The sequence below is a fragment of the Cyanistes caeruleus genome, chromosome 1, assembly GCF_971803275.1.
Source record: "Cyanistes caeruleus chromosome 1, bCyaCae1.hap1.1, whole genome shotgun sequence".
Classification (NCBI taxonomy): domain Eukaryota; kingdom Metazoa; phylum Chordata; class Aves; order Passeriformes; family Paridae; genus Cyanistes; species Cyanistes caeruleus.
The window spans coordinates 1,715,373-1,734,685 of NC_141701.1; the positions used below are offsets into that span (position 1 = coordinate 1,715,373).

The 19,313-nt window shown below is 47.6% G+C and overlaps 3 protein-coding genes across 4 annotated transcripts in view; 1 reads left to right on the forward strand and 2 right to left on the reverse strand.

Annotated features, from left to right (window-relative positions):
* The window catches only part of RECQL4 (RecQ like helicase 4), a 52,815-nt gene extending 43,645 nt beyond the window's left edge, over positions 1 to 9,170 (reverse strand). The window contains exons 1-10 of one of the 2 annotated variants that reach the window (XM_086876138.1): positions 8,899 to 9,170; positions 6,799 to 6,832; positions 6,600 to 6,694; positions 4,392 to 4,535; positions 3,016 to 3,653; positions 2,029 to 2,125; positions 1,849 to 1,942; positions 1,623 to 1,727; positions 793 to 930; positions 611 to 703 (exon numbers count right to left, since the gene is read on the reverse strand). In XM_086876138.1, coding sequence (XP_086732264.1) covers positions 611 to 703; positions 793 to 930; positions 1,623 to 1,727; positions 1,849 to 1,942; positions 2,029 to 2,125; positions 3,016 to 3,653; positions 4,392 to 4,535; positions 6,600 to 6,694; positions 6,799 to 6,832; positions 8,899 to 8,982 — 1,522 coding nt within the window. In that variant the 5' untranslated portion in view covers positions 8,983 to 9,170. The remainder of the gene's footprint in view (positions 1 to 610; positions 704 to 792; positions 931 to 1,622; positions 1,728 to 1,848; positions 1,943 to 2,028; positions 2,126 to 3,015; positions 3,654 to 4,391; positions 4,536 to 6,599; positions 6,695 to 6,798; positions 6,833 to 8,898) is intronic. The other variant, XM_086876148.1, reaches the window with a different exon arrangement.
* A 302-nt stretch (positions 9,171 to 9,472) lies between these two features.
* On the forward strand, positions 9,473 to 14,048 carry LOC111942062 (leucine-rich repeat-containing protein 14-like). The gene is made up of 3 exons (XM_086876180.1): positions 9,473 to 10,028; positions 10,117 to 10,746; positions 13,117 to 14,048. The coding sequence occupies exons 1-3, from the start codon at positions 9,736 to 9,738 to the stop codon at positions 13,676 to 13,678; spliced, it is 1,485 nt and encodes a 494-aa protein (XP_086732306.1). The 5' UTR covers positions 9,473 to 9,735; the 3' UTR covers positions 13,679 to 14,048.
* A 1,171-nt stretch (positions 14,049 to 15,219) lies between these two features.
* C1H8orf82 (chromosome 1 C8orf82 homolog) lies at positions 15,220 to 19,210 on the reverse strand. Its single transcript, XM_023945252.2, has 3 exons — positions 18,962 to 19,210; positions 17,999 to 18,047; positions 15,220 to 15,842 (listed from the first exon to the last, which is right to left on the reverse strand). The coding sequence occupies exons 1-3, from the start codon at positions 19,076 to 19,078 to the stop codon at positions 15,364 to 15,366; spliced, it is 645 nt and encodes a 214-aa protein (XP_023801020.2). The 5' UTR covers positions 19,079 to 19,210; the 3' UTR covers positions 15,220 to 15,363.
* Between the last annotated feature and the right edge of the window lie 103 nt (positions 19,211 to 19,313).

Consider the following 19,313-nt stretch of genomic DNA (forward strand, 5'->3'; position numbering starts at 1 on the left):
TGAGGGAATAAGGGAGGGAAAACTGAGGGAAAAAGGATGGGAAAACTGAGGGAAAAAGCAGCAAAAGGAGTGGGAAAAATGAAGAGGGAAATGGTGGGAAAAAGGCCAGGAAAACCTGAGGGGAAAAGGGCAGGAAAACCTGAGGGGGAAAGGGTGGGAAAACTGAGGGAAAAAGCAGCAAAAAGGATGGGAAAAATGGAGATGAAAATGGCAGGAAGAAGGGTGGGAAAAATGTAAGGGAAAAGGGTGGTAAAATCTGAGGGGAAAAGTGTGGGAAAACTGAGGGAAAAGGCTGGGAAAAATGGAGGGAACAAGGGAGGGAAAACTGAGGGAAAAAGCAGCAAGAAGAGTGGGAAAAATGGAGAGGAAAATGGTGGGAAAAAGGGCAGGAAAACCTGAGGGGAAAAGGGCGGGAAAACTGAGGGGGAAAGGGTGGGAAAAACTGAGGGAAAAAGCAGCAAAAAGGATGGGAAAAATGGAAAGGAAAATGGCAGGAAAAAAAGTAGGAAAAATGGAGGGGAAAAAGAGATGGAAAAAAAGGCAGGAAAAAAAAAAAAATGGGAAAAAGGATAGGAAAAAATAGACTGGAAAAAGGGCAGGAAAATCTAACCAGAAAGGACCCTCATGATGGCTTCGGCCTGGCCGGGCCGGAAGGAATCGTATCCCAAAATTCTCAGAGCTTCCAGGACTTCTTCCGGAGGATCTGTGGGATTCAGGAGGTGGGAATGTGGATTTTTTTTTTTCCATGTTTTTTATTCTGTGATTTTTCCATGGGTTTGTGCTGGGATTTACCTGGGATTGTCCCGTCGGGGTTTGGGGGGTAAAGGGGATCCACAGTGGGTGGAGGAGGGGATGGGGGGGAGAATTCTGGCTGAAGGAAATCCTGGGAATTTGGGGTGACTTGGGAATTTTCTGCACTGGAACTGCCATCTGGAGGGAAAAGGAGAAAAAACCAGGATTTTAGGAAGAAAATCTCAGGTTTTTGCAGGAAAAAAAATCCCAGTTTTAGGCCCTAAAATGTCACTTTCGGGGACAACCCCCACATTTTCTGAGGGAAAATCCACATCTGTACCCTCCAACCTCAGTTTTTGGGGAGAAAAATCCCATTTTTAGGATCTAAACTTGCATATTTTGTGGGAAAATTCCTCATTTTTAGGATCCAACCCAAATTTTTCAGAAATTCTCCTTTTTAGGGCCTTAAATTTCATTTTTCGGGCCAAATCCCACATTTTCAGATCCCAAATCCTCATTTTTAGGATCCACTTCCTTGTTAGGATAAATCCCGCCCAAATTTAGGGAAAAGAATCATAGTTTTAAGGCCAAAATCCCTCATTTTTAGTGTCAAATCCCTGATCTTTAGAGCCAAAAGTCCTCATTTTTAAGCCCAAATCCCACATTTTTTGATCCCAAATCCTGGTTTTTAAGACCCACCCCCTTTTTAGGAGAAACTCATACTTTTAGGAGAAAAAAAAATAAATCACATTTTTGTGGCCAAAATTCCAGTTTTAAGCCCCAAATCCCACATTTTTAGAGCCCCAAATTCCAATTTTTGAGGCCAACCTCCCTTCATTTCCCACCCTTTCCGTGGGAAAAAGCAGGAATTCCATAATTCCCGGTCTCACCGGGAATAAAAACGCCGTTGGTCCTTCGGGCCACTTCTTCCAGAGTGGGAAGCGCTTCCTCCTCCTCCTCAGGAATTTCCTCCTGGAACGATCCCAAATCCTTCCCTGCGTGCACAAAACGGGGCAATTCCCTCTAAAATCCATGGAAAAGAACACCCCTCACGCTTTTCCCGCTGTTTTATCCCAAAAAATCCCCTCAGAAATCCCAAAAAACCCCCGGCCTGACCTGGGCATTCCGAGGCCCAGTGGCCTTTCCCGCCACACCGGAAGCAAAGATCGGATCCGGCCCCGAACTTTTTCCTCCATTTCTGTTTCCAAATCTGAGGGAAAAAAAAATTCCAAACTCAGGAATTCCAGTGGGGGAAAGGCTGGGGATTCCCAAAAAATAAAATTGGGAAGGTTTTACCCGTTTCCGAAGGAATTTTCCCCTCAGGTTTCCGCGGGAATACGTTTTTCTCTTCAGGTTGAGGAGGACGAAATTCCCGCCATTTCGGGGCTGGACTCTGAGGGAAAAGAGGGATTAAAACCAGAGGGAATCTTGGAAAAGCTGGAAAAAACCCTGAATTTTGGATTTCCCAGTTTTGGAGGTTCTCAGGTTTTGGGGATTTTTCCGATTTTGGAGTCCTTATTTTTGGTTTTATTTTAAAGAATCTTGAATTTTGGGATTTTTCCCATTTTTATGACCTAAAAATCACATTTTTTATGGAGAAAAACCTATTTTTTGAGACAAATTTCCTGACTTTATTCTGTAAAATCTTATTTTTATGAGGAAAAGAAATTCTAACTTTTTGGGACAGATTCCCTGTTTTTATGAGGAAAAAAAAAAATCTGATTTTTTTTAGCGCAAAATTTCCCATTTTTATATGAAAAAAAAAAAATCCCATTTTTTTGGGCACAAATTCCCCGTTTTTATCGGAAACAAAATCTGATTTTTTTTTTTTTGGCACAAATTTCAAATTTCTATGGGAAAAAAAAATCCCATTTTTTATCAGACAAATTTTATGGGGAAATCTGAATTTTTTTAGGACAAATTCCCCATTTTTTTGCCCTAAAACCCCATTTTTATGGTCCTTAACTTTGGGATTTTTGATTTTGGGATGGTCTCTAATTTTGGAGGTCCCTAATTTTGGGATTCTCCAATTTTTAGGGTCCCAGATTTTTGGGATTCCCTAAATTTAAGGGATCACTGATTTTTGAGATCTGCAAATTTTAGATTCCTCAATTTTAAGGATCTTTCATTTGGGAAGGTCCCAAATTTTGGAATTCTCCAACTTTTAGACTCTGATTTTTGGAGCCTTTCATTTTGAGCTCCCTGATTTTGGAATTCTCCAAATCCCAAATCTTCCCATCTTGGAAAAACCGGGAAGAAAAACCAGGAAAAACTGGGAATTACCGGGTTCTGCGCGTGGGTTTGGGTTTTTCCTCCTTTTCCAGGATTTTTTCCAAGCGATCCGGCGCCTTCCCAGCTCCATTTTGGGATTCCAGCCACTCTCCCTCATCCTCATTTTCCTTCTGGATTTGCCTCATCCCAAAAATTCCTGGATCAGATCCTTGGAGGCTCCTCCGGAGCTTGGCCGGAGCCTCCGTGGCGCCTCCACCTTCCCGGGGCCTTTTCCTCACGGAATTCCCAACGGATTGGGGCTGGATTTCCTCTTTTTCTGTCGCGGATCCCGCTGGGAATTCCCGTTTTTTAGGGGATTCCTGGCACCTCTGGATCCAACCGGGATCCAACGATCCCAAAGTTTGGGCCACCCTCTGCTTCAGCTGCTGGAATTTTTCGGGAATGGAAGGAAAACTGGGATTTATTCCCGTCGGGAGCTTGAGGGGACCCAATCCCGGCACCAAAGGAGGAAGGACGAGGTCTTCAAATTCCTCGGAATCTCCGGATTTTTCGGGATTTTCGGATTTTCCTTCATTCTGTGACGGCTCCGCCGGTGAAGATTCGGCTCCGCGCTCCGGGGTTTTTTGGGATTGGGGAATTTTTGGGATTCTTCTGGGATTTGGGGTTCTCCGAGGGGTCAGAGGAGGCTCCTGGAGGAAAAGGAGGGGTCAAATCCCAATTTTTTTTCTCCTCTGGAATTCCAAATCCCAAATTCAACAGGGCCTGGATTTGAATCTCTCTGATTTTGGAGAATCCAAGTTTTGGGGCTTCCAATTTTTAAAGGATTCCTGGTTTTGGGATTCTCTGATTTTGGGATTCTCCAACTTTTGGAGTTTCCAGTTTTTGGGATTTTAATTTTGGGGTCTTTGACTTTGGTGTTGCTGATTTTTAGGGTCCCTAATTTTGAGATTTGCCAGCTTTTAGGATCTCTGATTTGGGGATTCTTTGATTTTTTTGGATTCTCCAATATTTAGAATTCTTAATTTTGAGCTTTTTGATTTTGGGATCTCCCAACTTTTGGGGGTCCCTGACTTTGGGATTCTCCAATTTTTGGGGTCTCACATTTTGGGATCTCTGATTTTTGGGGTTCTCCAAATTTTGGGGTTCTCCAAATTTTGGGGTTGCCTCTTTTTGGGGTCTTTGATTTGGAGGTCACAAATTTTGGGATTCTCAGACTTTTGGGGACTCAAATTTTTGAGCTCTCTCACTTTGGGATTCCTGATTTTTGGGGTGTCTCATTTGGGATTCTCCTATTTTGGGGATTTCCATTTTTTGGGAATTGCTAATTTTGAGATTCTCCCTCAGGAATAACCCAAATTTTGGGCTGAAAAATCCCCCAAACACCCCCAGAAAAAATCGCTTTCCCCTTTTTCCCCTCCATTCCCGACCTTCCCAATCGTTCCCACTTTGGCTTTGAGCTTCATCCCGTAAAATTCTGCTGAAATTCCCGGCCTGGCGCTCCTGCTCTGGCTTTTCCCGGGAATTTTCGGTGCCCGGTTCAGGTGGGAGCCCCAAAATCCCGAATCCTTCACCTGCAACGACACCAAAATCCCCAAAATGCCCCAGATCTGATCAATCTCAGCCCAAAATCCCCCAAATCTGCTCAATCCCGGCCCAAAATCCCCAAAAATCCCCCAGATCTGATCAATCTAAGCCCAAAACCCCCCAAAAATCCCCCAAATCTGCTCAATCCCAGCCCAAAATCCCAAAAAAAACCCCCCAAATCTGCTCAATCCCAGCCCAAAATCCCCCAAATCTGCTCAATCTCAGCTCAAAATCCCCCCAAAAATCTCCCAAATCTGCTCAGTCCCAACCCTAAATCCCAAAAATCCCCCAGATCTGCTCAATCCCAGCCCCAAACCCTAAAAATCCCCCAAATCCACTCAATCTCAGCCCAAAATCCCAAAAAAATCCCCCAGATCTGCTCAATCCCAGCCCAAAATCCCCCAGATCCACTCAATCCCAGCCCAAAATCCCAAAAACCCCCCCCAAATCTGCCCAATCTCAGCCCAAAATCCCCCAAATCCGCTCATTCTCAGCCCAAAATCCGCAAAAATCCCCCAGATCTGCTCAATCCCAGCCCCAAACCCTAAAAATCCCCCAAAACCACTCAATCTCAGCCCAAAATCCCCCAAAAAATCCCCCAGATCTGCTCAATCCCAGCCCAAAATCCCCCAAATCCGCTCAATCTCAGCCCCAAATCCCCCAAAATGCCCCAGATTTGCTCAATCTCAGCCCAAAATCCCCAAAAATTCCCCAGATCTGCTCAATCCCAGCCCAAAATCCCCCAGATTTGCTCAATCTCAGCCCAAAATCCCCCAAAAAATCCCCCAGATCTGCTCAATCCCAGCCCAAAATCCCCCAAATCTGCTCAATCTCAGCCCCAAACCCTAAAAATCCCCCAAATCCGCTCAATCTCAGCCCAAAATCCCCCAAAAAATCCCCCAGATTTGCTCAATCCCAGCCCAAAATGCCCCAGATCTGCTCAATCCCAGCCCAAAATCCCCCAGATTTGCTCAATCCCAGCCCAAAATCCCAAAAAACCCCCCCAAATCTGCCCAATCTCAGCCTAAAATCCCCCAGATCTGCTCAATCCCAGCCCCAAACCCTAAAAATGCCCCAAATCCGCTCAATCTCAGCCCAAAATCCCCCAAAAAATCCCCCAGATCTGCTCAATCCCAGCCCAAAATCCCCCAAATCCGCTCAATCTCAGCCCCAAATCCCCCAAAATGCCCCAGATTTGCTCAATCTCAGCCCAAAATCCCCAAAAATTCCCCAGATCTGCTCAATCGCAGCCCAAAATCCCCCAGATTTGCTCAATCTCAGCCCAAAATCCCCCAAAAAATCCCCCAGATCTGCTCAATCCCAGCCCAAAATCCCCCAAATCTGCTCAATCTCAGCCCCAAACCCTAAAAATCCCCCAAATCCGCTCAATCTCAGCCCAAAATCCCCCAAAAAATCCCCCAGATTTGCTCAATCCCAGCCCAAAATGCCCCAGATCTGCTCAATCCCAGCCCAAAATCCCCCAGATTTGCTCAATCCCAGCCCAAAATCCCAAAAAACCCCCCCAAATCTGCCCAATCTCAGCCTAAAATCCCCCAGATCTGCTCAATCCCAGCCCCAAACCCTAAAAATGCCCCAAATCCGCTCAATCTCAGCCCAAAATCCCCCAAAAAATCCCCCAGATCTGCTCAATCCCAGCCCAAAAACCCCAAATCCGCTCAATCCCAGCCCCAAACCCTAAAAATCCCCCAAATCCACTGAATCCCAGCCCAAAATCCCCCCAAAACCAAGCTCAGATTCATCCCAAAGACTGAAAACCAATTGAATTTGATCATTCCATGGGAAATTTTGGGATGAAAACGCCCCCAAATCCCATTTTCCACCCCAAATCTTTTTTTATTCTTATTTTTTGAGGGGGGTCTTAAGCCAAAAATATTCCTTATCCAGCACAAATTTTCCCAAAAAATCCTCAAAAATCAACTGGGATGAACGTGGCTTTGCCCACAGTAGGAAAACTCAGGGAAAATTCCCCAAAAATTTGGATCAAGGAGAAATTTTGGAAACCCCAAAAGTCCAAGGGGGTTTTTCAGGACCTGCTCCACATTTGGGATTTCCTGGGATCCCGTTTTTCCTGAGGAATCCGATGTTTTTCCCTGTTGTTTCAGCATCTTGTACTCCTTGTAGAGCTCTGCAAGAGAAAATCCAAGGAAAATTTGGAATTTTGGGGAAAAAAAATTATGTTATAAACCCAGGAAACCTCAAATATCCCAAAATTCCCAAAATAAAACTCACTCCGGGTTTCCTCTGGAGCTTCCTCAATGTCGGCCTGTGAGGGAAACACATCCCAAAAAATGATGAATTTTGGGAATTATCCCAATTTTCTGGGAGAGGGAAAGAATTTGGGGGGTTTTTTGGGATTTGGGTGGGTTTTTTTTTTTTTATTTGGGGTTTATTTTGAAAGAAAATCAGGATTGGAGCAGCTTTATGGTAGAAAATCCTATGGAAAACCTCACCTGGATGCTTTTTTTATGGAAAAATTAATGGGAAAAAAACCTCTCCAAGGACCTCCCTGAGGCTCTCCTTGACCTGATCCCCCCAATACTCCCCAAGCACCCCAAAAATTCCAGGGACATCCCAAAACCCCCATAAATCTCCCCTGAAACCAATCCCAAATCCCCTGAATCACCCCAAAGACCCCCCAAAAAACCCCCAGGACCTCCTGAATCAACTCACCCCATTCCAGGAGCCCCCCTAAACAACCCCAAAGATCCCACAGACCCCCCAAAATACTCCCCCATTCCAGGGACACCCCAAAATCCTCATAAATCCCCCCAAAACTAATCCACACCATTTCAGGGACCCTCTAAATCACCCCTAAGACACTAAAAGCACCCCAAAAAAACCCCCAGGACCTCCTGAATCAACTCACCCCATTCCAGGGACACCCCAAAATCCTCATAAATCCTCCCCATAACCAATCCCACAATACCAGGGACCCCCTAAACAGCCCCAAGAACACCCTCAGACCCCAAAATCATCCCAAGGACACCCTAAAAATCGCCAGGACCCCCTAAACTAACCCTAAACTAACCCCTTCAAATCCAGGGACACTCCAAATCCCCTCAGGACCCCCCTAAATTAAACTCTTACTACCCCAGGGTCCCCCTAAACCACCCCAAAACCTGCTCAGTACCCCAAAACCACCCCAGGGACCCCCTAAACCACCATAAATCTCCCCTGAAACCAATCCCCAATCCCCTAAATCACCCCAAAGACCCCCCAAAAAAACCCCCAGGATCTCCTGAATCAACTCACCCCATTCCAGGAGCCCCCCTAAACAACCCCAAAGATCCCACAGACCCCCCAAAATACTCCCCCATTCCAGGGACACCCCAAAATCCTCATAAATCCTCCCCATAACCAATCCCACAATACCAGGGACCCCCTAAACAGCCCCAAGAACACCCTCAGACCCCAAAATCATCCCAAGGACACCCTAAAAATCGCCAGGACCCCCTAAACTAACCCCTACAAATCCAGGGACACTCCAAATCCCCTCAGGACCCCCCTAAATTAAACCCCTACTACCCCAGGGTCCCCCTAAACCACCCCAAAACCTGCCCAGTACCCCAAAACCACCCCAGGGACCCCCTAAACCACCATAAATCTCCCCTGAAACCAATCCCCAATCCCCTAAATCACCCCAAAGAGCCCCAAAAAAAACCCCAGGACCTCCTGAATCAACTCACCCCATTCCAGGAGCCCCCCTAAACAACCCCAAAGACCCCAAAGACCCCCCAAAATACTCCCCCATTCCAGGGACACCCCAAAATCCTCATAAATCCCCCCCAAAACTAATCCACACCATTCCAGGGACCCTCTAAATCACCCCTAAGATCCTAAAAGCACCCCCAAAAAAAACCCCAGGACCCCCTAAATCAATTCACCCCATTCCAGGGACACCCCAAAATCCTCATAAATCCTCCCCATAACCAATCCCACAATACCAGGGACCCCCTAAACAGCCTCAAGAACACCCTCAGACCCCAAAATCATCCCAAGGACACCCTAAAAATCACCAGGACCCCCTAAACTAACCCTAAACTAACCCCTACAAATCCAGAGACACTCCAAATCCCCTCAGGACCCCCTAAATTAAACCCTTACTACCCCAGGGTCCCCCTAAACCACCCCAAAACCTGCTCAGTACCCCAAAACCACCCCAGGGACCCCCTAAAGCACCCCAAAAAACCCCAGGATCCCTTAAAACCAACTCCCAAAAATCCAGGGAACCCCTAAACCACCTCAAGGACACCCAAACCAGCGCCCCCCCCCAAATCCAGGGATTCCCCTCAGAGCTTTCCCCTCACAAATTCCCGCCCTCAGGAGCACCTGGCTGGGTTTCCGCTGCCGTTCCCGCAGAAATTCCGCTTCCCAGCGTTTCAGCAGCACCTTCAGCTCCTGCTGCCGCTCCATGGCCGCGGGATCCGGGATCGGGAACCGGAGATCGGGAACCGGGAACCGGGGATGGGCGATCGGGAACGGGAACCGGGGATGGGGATCGGGATTCGGGGATACAGGGACAGAGCGAACTTCCCTCTCCCGCCAAACGCCAGCCAATGGGAATGCAAGGATTGCTGATTGACAGTAAGAGGAGCCAATGGGAAGGCGGGATTTAAAAACACCCACCTACACAGCGCGCAAACCAATGAGCATTTAATAAAACAATAACAGACAGCAGTAAGAGCAAATAAAACGTAAGGAACACGCCCCCGGGGTGGGTCTCGCTCGTTGATTGGTTGCAGCAACGCGCAGACGCGGAAGTGGAGCTTCCGTACGGGCTCGGAGCGAGCGGGGGCTGCGGGTGGGCGGTGAGTGGGAGGCGCCATGCTGGAGGGGGCGGCGGGGTCATTTTTGGGGCTCCCTGAGGGGACTTTGGGATAATTTAGGGACCCATGAGGGAATTTCGAGATCCCCGAGGAAATTTGCGATCCCAGGGGGATTTTGGGAAGTCCCTGGGTGGAGTGGGGGTACTCCGGGACGCCGTTTTTGGGGAGCCGCGCTGGGGGTTCCCTCACAACGAGCCCTTTGCCGCCCCCACCTTCTCCCACATCTTCCCTTTTCATCGGGATATCCTTGGATTCGGGCTTTCCCTGGAATTCTCCCGTGGTTCCCCCTCATCCCGGGGGTCCCCCAATTTCACCTAATACCCACAGCCCCGCAGAATCCATGGATTCCCTCCTTTTCCTCTGCGCCCGCCGCATCGTCGCCCACCGCCCTCTTCCCTCCCTTCCCGCCGATCTCTACCCCGTCCTTTTCCAAGCGGCATTCCTGGATGGAAGACCCCTGGTCCTGCGGGATTTGGTGGCCGCTTGGCCTTTCCCGGTGCTCAACTTCCAGCGGCTGGTGGGGCGCCGGGAGCTGCTCCGGGATCATCCCTGCAAGCTCTGCGTCCAGGCCGTCATCCTGGCCGTGGTGGCGCAGCTCCGGCGGGAGCTGGAAGAGCCCGACCGCGATTCCAGGTGGGTTTTGGGAATTCCTAACCCCTAACCCTTCCTCCAATTCCTTCATTTCCTCTGCCCTTTTTCACCGTTTCTTCCAATTTTGCAGCCTGAGGGTGTTGGATATGACCGGACTCCCAGATTCCGCGTCCGGCCGCGCTCCGGACGGGATGAGCGTCTGGTCCGGCACCGTGGCTTTGGCCAAGGCTTGCGTGGAGGTTTCCAAGCACCAGCGGGAATTCCAGAGGCGCGGATCCAAGCGGCACAAAGGCCGATCCGGAGCCGCCACGGCCGCGGCCGCTCCGCAGCCCCCGGGCGTCGACGTCCACGCCGACCTGTTCGTCAATGGAACGTCCTACGGGATCCTGCGCGACGCGCTCCAGACCGGAGCCGCTGGCCCGCTGCGCCTCAAGTGCCGCGAATTCCAAGCGGAGGAACTCTCGGCCTCCGGGATCGTGACTTTGTTGGAATCCTTGCATCCCTCACGCGTGCGGAGGGTGGATCTTCGCTTCAACAATTTGGGCTTGACCGGGCTCTCGGTGATCCTGCCGCACCTCTCGCGCTTCCCGGAGCTGCGCAGCCTCAAGCTCCAGTACAGCAACGTGGACGTGCGGCGCCCGACGCCGGAATCGGCCATCGGGATCCGGTGCCTGGCCGGGCAGCTGGGAATGCTGCCCAGCCTCCGGGAGCTCAACCTGGGATCCTCCCGGCTCTCCGGGAATCTGCGCCAGATCCTCTGGTGAGTTCCCTGCCCAGCGGGGGCCTGGCCGGGCCCTTCCCGCGCTCCGGGGCGATTCCCAAGGGTTGGGGATCTTGGGGGTCTTTTCCAGCCTGAGCGATCCCCTGCTTCCAGGATTTCATTATCCTCACGTTCCCATCATTCTGTTTTCCCAATAGTTCATGGCTCAACGATTCCATTGCCCCATAAATTCCTGATCCCAGAATTCCGTAATTCCAAGGTTCCCAAAGGCTGGACTCAATGGCCTTGAAGGTCTTTTCCCGCCTGAATGATCCATTGGTTCCAGGAATTCATTATCCCAACGTTCCCATGATTCCATTATCCCGGTATTTCGTGACTCAGTGATTCCATTCCCCCATAGTTCCGTGCTGCCACAACTGCAGGAATCTCAAAGGTTTGGCTCCGTGGTCTTGGAAGTCTTTCCCAACCTGAGTGCTCCTGTGATTCCAGGATTTCATTATCCCGATGTTCCCAGGATCCCGTGATTCTGTTACCCCAATACCTCATGACTCAACAATTCAGTTATCCCATAAATTCCCGATCCAGAATTCCTTAATTCCAAGGTTCCCAAAGGACTCAATGGTCTTGAAGGTCTTTTCCTGCCTGAATGATCCATCAGTTCCAGAAATTCCTTATTCCAATGTTCCCATGGTTCTGTTTTCACAATAATTTATCATTCAATGATTCCATCATCCCGTAATTCCACGATCCCAAAATTCCTTCATTCCAGGATTCCCAAAGGTTGGATTCGATCATCTTGAAGCCTTTTCCAACTTTAATGGATTCGTGGTCCCACTATTCCATGATCCCATAATTCCAGGACTCCCTGATCCCAGAATCCCAATATCCCACGATTCCATAATTCCAGAACTCCGTGATCCCAACACCCCACAATTCCACAATTCCCTGGCTCCACGATCCCATCATTCCATGATTCTCAAAGGTAAAACTCCATGGTCTCCGAGACCTTTCCTGAATCATTCCACAATTCCATGCTTTGATTCCACAATTCCGTGATTCCTTGATCCCATAATTCCATGATTCTCAAACTTTGAACACGATGGTCTTGGAGACCTTTCTCAACCTCAGCCATTCCACAATTCCATGATTTGATCCCACAATTCCATGATTTGATTCCACAATTCCATGATTTGATCCCACAATTCTGTGATTTGATCCCACAATTCCGTGATTCCTTGATCCCACAATTCCATGATTTGATTCCACCATTCCGTGATTTGATTCCACAATTCCATGATTATCAAACCTTGAACTCGATGTTCTTGGAGCTCTTTCCCAACTTCATCCATTCCACAATTCCATGATTCGATTCCACAATTCCATGATTCGATTCCACAATTCCATGATTCTCAAACCTTGAACTCGATGGTCTTGGAGACCTTTCTCAACCTCAGCCATTCCACAATTCCATGATTCCTTGGACCCACAATTCCACTATTCTCAAACCTTGAACTCAATGGTCTTGGAGCTCTTTCCCAACTTCATCCATTCCACAATTCCGTGATTCCTTGATCCCACAATTCCATGATTCGCAAACCTTGAACTCGATGTTCTTGGAGACCTTTCTCAACCTCAGTCATTCCACAATTCCATGATTTGATCCCGCAATTCCATGATTTGATTCCACAATTCCATGACTTGATCCCACAATTCCGTGATTTGATCCCACAATTCTGTTATTCCTTGATCCCATACTTCCATGATTCTCAAACCTTGAACTCGATGTTCTTGGAGCTCTTTCCCAACTTCATCCATTCCACAATTCCGTGATTCCTTGATCCCATAATTCCATGATTCTCAAACCTTGAACTCAATGGTCTTGGAGACCTTTCTCAACCTCAGCCATTCCACAATTCCATGATTTGATCCCACAATTCCATGATTTGATCCCACAATTCCGTGATTCCTTGATCCCATACTTCCATGATTCTCAAACCTTGAACTCGATGTTCTTGGAGCTCTTTCCCAACTTCATCCATTCCACAATTCCATGACTTGATCCCACAATTCCATGATTTGATCCCACAATTCCATGATTCGATTCCACAATTCCATGATTCGATTCCACAATTCCATAATTTGATCCCACAATTCCTTGATGCTCAAACCTTCATGGTCTTGGAGGCCTTTCCCAACCTCAGCCATTCCACAACTCCATCATTCCGAATTCCCAGGATTCTCCGAGCTCAAACTCCGTGTTCTTGGAGACCTTTCCCAACCTCAGCCATCCCCCGATTCCACGGACGCAATCCCAGCTCTCATTCCCCGCCTTTCCCCCGTGAATCCCAACATTCCCAGCTGCCACAAATCCTCCCTCGGGCCTCACCTCTCCCTTTTCCCTCCCGCCAGCGACCTCCAGGCTCCCTTGGAAAGCTTGGAATTGGCCTTCTGCTCCCTCGTTCCCGCCGACCTCGCCTTCCTCTCCCAAAGCTTCCACGCTCCCGCCCTCAAAAGGTTGGATCTGAGCGGCCACGACTTCTCCCAAGGCCTCCTGGAGCCGCTCCGGCTGCTCCTGGAGGAAACCTCGGCCTCGCTGCTGCACCTGGATCTCATGGAATGCCGCATGGCCGACTCGCACCTGGACGCGCTGCTCCCGACGCTCCGGCGCTGCTCCCGCCTGCGCTTCCTGGGACTCTACGGCAATTCCCTGTCCACGGCCGCGCTCAAGGATCTGCTCCAGAAAACCTTGGAGCTGCCCGATCTCCACCTGGTCGTGTATCCCTTCCCCGTCGATTGCTACAAGCCGGAGCCCTCGGAATTCGATTGGAATTTTGAGGAGCCCATGGACGGGGAGCTTTTGGAGGCGGTCGAGGCGGAATTTTCCCAAATGCTGGCGAATTCCGGGAGATCCGACCTCGTCTGGACTTCCAATCCCTACGGCCACGGAGCCCTGGACTATTTCTCCTTGTGACTCGGGAAAAGCTCCATCCCTCTTCCTCCTCCTCCCCAAAATCCAGTTGTTTTCCGCCTCATTCCGGTGGTTTTTCCTTTTATTTCGGTGCTTTTCCGCCTGATTTCGGTTTTTTCCCGCCTCATCCCGAAGTTTTCTGTCTTATTTCAGGATTTTTCCTCCCCCATCCCGATATTTTCCCCCTCATCCCGGAATTTTTCCGCCCCGTTTCGGTGTTTTCCCACCCCCATCCCGTTGTTTTTTCCCCCCCTCTCTTTTCGCAGAACTTTTATTTCCGCATCCAGACGGACAAAAAAAACCCCCCAGAATTCCCTTAATTCCCGTGGGTTGTTAATGATTTACGAGTTAATTATTAATTAAGGATTATTAATTGCTGGTTGTTAATTAATTATTAATTAATAAGCCGCCACAGCCCCAATTCCATCCAAATCCCTCTCAAATTCCCAAATCCTTGATCCCAAATCCCGACCCCGCAAGGAAGAATCGACAGAACAACTTCCATGCTTTTTTTGGGAATTTCACGGGAATTTCATGGGAATTTTATGGGAATTTCAAGGGAATTTCACAGGAATTTCATGGGAATTTCAAGGGAATTTTATGGGAATTTCATGGGAGTTTTATGGGAATTTCACGGGAATTTCAAGGGAATTTTATGGGAATTTCACGGGAATTTCAAGGGAATTTAATGGGAATTTCATGGGAATTTTAAGGGAATTTCACAGGAATTTTATGGGAATTTCATGGGAATTTCACGGTAATTTCACGGTAATTTTATGGGAATTTCATGGGAATTTCATGGGAATTTCATGGGAATTTCACGGGAATTTCATGGGAATTTCACGGGAATTTTATGGGAATTTCATGGGAATTTCACGGGAATTTTATGGGAATTTCATGGGAATTTCACGGGAATTTCATGGGAATTTTATGGGAATTTCACGGGAATTTCACAGGAATTTCATGGGAATTTCATGGGAATTTCACGGGAATTTCATGGGAATTTCACAGGAATTTCATGGGAATTTCATGGGAATTTCACGGGAATTTCATGGGAATTTCACAGGAATTTCATGGGAATTTTATGGGAATTTCACGGGAATTTCACAGGAATTTTATGGGAATTTCACGGGAATTTCATGGGAATTTCACGGGAATTTTATGGGAATTTCATGGGAATTTCACGGGAATTTCACGGGAATTTCAAGGGAATTTTAAGGGAATTTCACGGGAATTTCATGGGAATTTCACGGGAATTTCAAGGGAATTTTATGGGAATTTCAAGGGAATTTTATGGGAATTTCACGGGAATTTTTATGGGAATTTCAAGGGAATTTCACAAGAATTTTATGGGAAATCCACGGGAATTTCAAGGGAATTTCACAGGAATTTCATGGGAATTTCATGGGAATTTCATGGGAATTTCACGGGAATTTCACGAGAATTTAATGGGAATTTTATGGGAATTTCAAGGGAATTTCACAAGAACTTCACGAGAATTTCACGAGAATTTCATGGGAATTTCAAGGGAATTTCACAAGAACTTCACGAGAATTTCATGGGAATTTTATGGGAATTTCACGGGAAATCCGCGGGCGTTCCGCTGCCCGGAATTCCGGGACGCTCCAATTCCTTGGGAATCCGTTGGGAATCTCCCGCTTCCCGCGGGAATCCTTGGCAACTCCGCCTCATTCCGCGCTGGATTTGACTCCTTCAACCTCCCATCCCGATTTTTCCGCCCGCAGAATTCCCAACAATTCCCCGGAGAGCCGATACCTCCTCCCTTCCCACACGAAATGCGTCGGGGGCTTTTCCGCCCCTTCCTCGAATCGGAATTCCGAGCTCCACTCGGCCGCCAGCGCCGAACGCACCAATCCCACCCCTCCGGCTTTTTCCGGAGCCGGGTGGTAAAGCCGCCCGTTTTCCGGGAATACCGCCAGCATTCCCGGCTGGAACGGCACCGTCAGCCGGGAGCCGCCTCCGCAGTAGGAAAGGAGGGAATTCCCGCCGGATCCGGGCAGGATTTGAGTGAAAACCACGGGAACGTCGTCGCAGCGCAGGAAATTCCGCTCCCGGCCGCAGCGGGAAAGGAACGGGAATTCCGCCTGGTAACGCCCGCTCCGGTTCCGCTCCAGGCGCTTGAAGAAGAAGGAGAGGAATTCAACGTCTGGCGGGATGGAGGAATTCATGGATCAGATCCCGGAATTATTCCAGGAATTCCCGGAATTCTTCCAGGAATTATTCCCGGAATTATTCCTGGAATTCTTCCCGGAATTCCGGGGCGGTTGATGAAAGGGGTTTTTCCTGCTGGGGTTTATGGGGGGTTTTATTCCGGTGGTTTTGGGGGTTCTTGTGGAGTTTTTTTGGGGGGTTTTTTTGGGAAATTTGAGGGATTTGGGGTTTTTTTCTGGGAATTTGAGGGATTTGGGATTTTCTGGGAATTTCAGGTTTTTTCTGGGAATTTGAGGGATTTGGGATTTTCTGGGAATTTGAGGTATTTGGGATTTTCTGGGAATTTGAGGGATTTGGGGTTTTTTTTTTTTAATTTGAGAGATTTGGGGTTTTTCTGGGAATTTCAGGGATTTGGGGTTTTCTGGGAATTTGGGGGATTTGGGGTTTTTCTGGGATTTTCTGGGAATTTGAGGGATTTGGGGTTTTCTGGGAATTTCAGGGATTTGGGGTTTTCTGGGAATTTCAGGGATTTGGGGTTTTTTTTGGAATTTGGGTTTTTCTGGGAATTTGAGGGATTTGGGATTTTTCTGGGAATTTGAGGGATTTGGGGTTTTTCTGGGAATTTGGGGTTTTTCTGGGAATTTGGGATTTTCTGGGAATTTGAGGGATTTGGGATTTTCTGGGAATTTGGGATTTTTCTGGGAATTTGAGTTTTTTTCTGGGAATTTGAGGGATTTGGGATTTTCTGGGAATTTGAGGGATTTGGGGGTTTTTTTTGGAATTTGAGGGATTTGGGGTTTTCTGGGAATTTGAGGGATTTGGTTTTTTTTCTGGGCATTTGAGGGATTTGGGATTTTTCTGGGAATTTGAGGGATTTGGGGGTTTTCTGGGAATTTCAGGTTTTTTTGGAATTTGAGGAATTTGGGATTTTTCTAGGAATTTCTGGGAATTTGAGGGATTTGGGGGTTTTTTTTGGGAATTTCAGGGATTTGGGGTTTTTTTCTGGGAATTTGAGGGATTTGGGGTTTTCTGGGAATTTGGGGTTTTTCTGGGAATTTGAGGTTTTTTCTGGGAATTTGAGGGATTTGGGATTTTTCTGGGAAATTGGGATTTTTCTGGGAATTTGGGATTTTCTGGGAATTTGAGGGATTTGGGGTTTTCTGGGAATTTGAGGGATTTGGGTTTTTCTGGGAATTTGAGGGATTTGGGGTTTTTTTTTTGAATTTGAGAGATTTGGGGTTTTCTGGGAATTTCAGGGATTTGGGGTTTTCTGGGAATTTCAGGGATTTGGGGTTTTTTTTGGAATTTGGGTTTTTCTGGGAATTTGAGGGATTTGGGTTTTTTTCTGGGAATTTGAGGGATTTGGGTTTTTCTGGGAATTTGAGAGATTTGGGATTTTCTGGGAATTTCAGGGATTTGGGGTTTTCTGGGAATTTCAGGGATTTGGGGTTTTTTTTGGAATTTGGGTTTTTCTGGGAATTTGAGGGATTTGGGATTTTTCTGGGAATTTGAGGGATTTGGGGGTTTTCTGGGAATTTCTGGGAATTTGAGGGATTTGGGGTTTTTTTGGGGAATTTGAGGGATTTGGGATTTTCTGGGAATTTGGGGTTTTTCTGGGAATTTCAGGGATTTGGGGTTTTTCTGGGAATTTGGGATTTTTCTGGGAATTTGAGGGATTTGGGATTTTCTGGGAATTTGGGTTTTTTTCTGGGAATTTGAGGGATTTGGGATTTTCTGGGAATTTGGGGTTTTTTTGGAATTTGAGGGATTTGGGGTTTTCTGGGAATTTTAGGGATTTGGGATGAAGGAAATGAGGAATTGAGAAAGGGAAATGCTTCCTAAAATTAATTAATTGAAAATGGATTAATGAATTAATTAATTAGGGAGTGTCTTCATTAGTTATGGAATCTCTTAGGTAATTAGGGAATCCAATAATTAGAAAATTTAATGAATGAGGGAGTGATTAATTAACGAGGAAATGATTAATTAATGGGGGATTAATATTCAAATTAGTGGGTCCCGCCTTTCCCAAGGCTCAACCCTCCCTAATTAAGGATTAAATCTCAATTAAGGCCGAAATCCCAATTAATGATCGACTCCTAATTAGTAATCGGATCCCAATTAACAAGGGGGCCCTAATTAGGGAGGTACCTTTGAAGCAGGTGATGAAATTCTTGACTTTGGTGTCGTCCAGGAAAAGCTGTGGAAAAAAAAAGCCGGAAAAAAGCGGGAAAAAGCCTCAAAACGCTCGAGTTTTCCCGGGAAAACGGCGGAATTTTCCTCTGGGATGGGTTTGGGTTTAACCTGGATTTAATCCGGGTTTAACTTCGATTTAATTTGGGTTTAACCTGGATTTAATCCGAGTTTAACCTGGATTTAATCTGGGTTTAACTTCGATTTAATTCGGGTTTAACCTGGATTTAATCCGGGTTTAACCTGGATTTAATCTGGGTTTAACTTCGATTTAATTCGGGTTTAACCTGGATTTAATCCGAGTTTAACCTGGATTTAATCTGGGTTTAACTTCGATTTAATTCGGGTTTAACCTGGATTTAATCCGGGTTTAACCTGGATTTAATCTGGGTTTAACTTCGATTTAATTCGGGTTTAACCTGGATTTAATCCGGGTTTAACCTGGATTTAATCCTGGTTTAACTTTGATTTAATTCGGGTTTAACCTGGATTTAATCCGGGTTTAACCTGGATTTAATCTGGGTTTAACCTGGATTTAATCCGGGTTTAACCTGGATTTAACCCGGGTTTAACCTGGATTTAATCTGGGTTTAACCTGGATTTAATCTGGGTTTAACCTGGATATAATCTGGGTTTAACCTGGATTTAATCCGGGTTTAACCTGGATTTAACCCGGGTTTAACCTGGATTTAATCTGGGTTTAACCTGGATTTAATCCGGGTTTAACCTGGGGTTAATCCGGGATCCATCCCGGATTCTCCCTGGGTTTTTTTCGGGATCTCTCTGGGATCTGCCCAGAATCCGGGTGGGATCTCCCCGGGATCCATTCCCCAGCACCCTCCAGACCCCCATCGATCCCCTATCGATCCCCCATCGATCCCCTATCGATCCCCTATCGATCCCCTATCGATCCTCCCTCACCTGCCCCTGGTGATCCACGTAATAAAAATACTCGCGGGTTCCAGGCCCCGGCCGCTGCCCCTGCCGGTACCGGGGCCCCGGGCGCGCACAGAGCCGCAGCACCGCCCCCGCCCTCATCGCGACAGCGACCGGCGACCCCCGACACGGCCGGGCCGCCTCCCTGTCGCGACAGGCGACAGCGACAGCCGCGCGACCGGCGCCACCCGGAAGCGGCCACCTGGGGGACCGGAATGTGAGGGCACCTCGCGTGGTGCGGCGGTGAAAAGGTTCCGGGGGGGAAACGGAAGTGGAAGAACAGGGGCCGGGAGGGGTCTCCGCTGCTATAGGGACCCCTAGAGCTCTCCAGACCCTA

Coding starts and splice junctions, on each gene's coding strand:
- C1H8orf82 (XM_023945252.2), bottom strand. CDS start 19,078: ATGAGGGCGGGGGCGGTGCTGCGGCTCTGTGCGCGCCCGGGGCCCCGG. Junction 18,048..18,961: donor ACGTGGATCACCAGGGGCAG/GTGAGGGAGGAT, acceptor TTTTTTCCACAG/CTTTTCCTGGACGACACCAA. Junction 15,843..17,998: donor TTTCATCACCTGCTTCAAAG/GTACCTCCCTAA, acceptor CCATCCCGCCAG/ACGTTGAATTCCTCTCCTTC.
- LOC111942062 (XM_086876180.1), top strand. CDS start 9,736: ATGGATTCCCTCCTTTTCCTCTGCGCCCGCCGCATCGTCGCCCACCGC. Junction 10,029..10,116: donor GAGCCCGACCGCGATTCCAG/GTGGGTTTTGGG, acceptor CCAATTTTGCAG/CCTGAGGGTGTTGGATATGA. Junction 10,747..13,116: donor AATCTGCGCCAGATCCTCTG/GTGAGTTCCCTG, acceptor CCCTCCCGCCAG/CGACCTCCAGGCTCCCTTGG.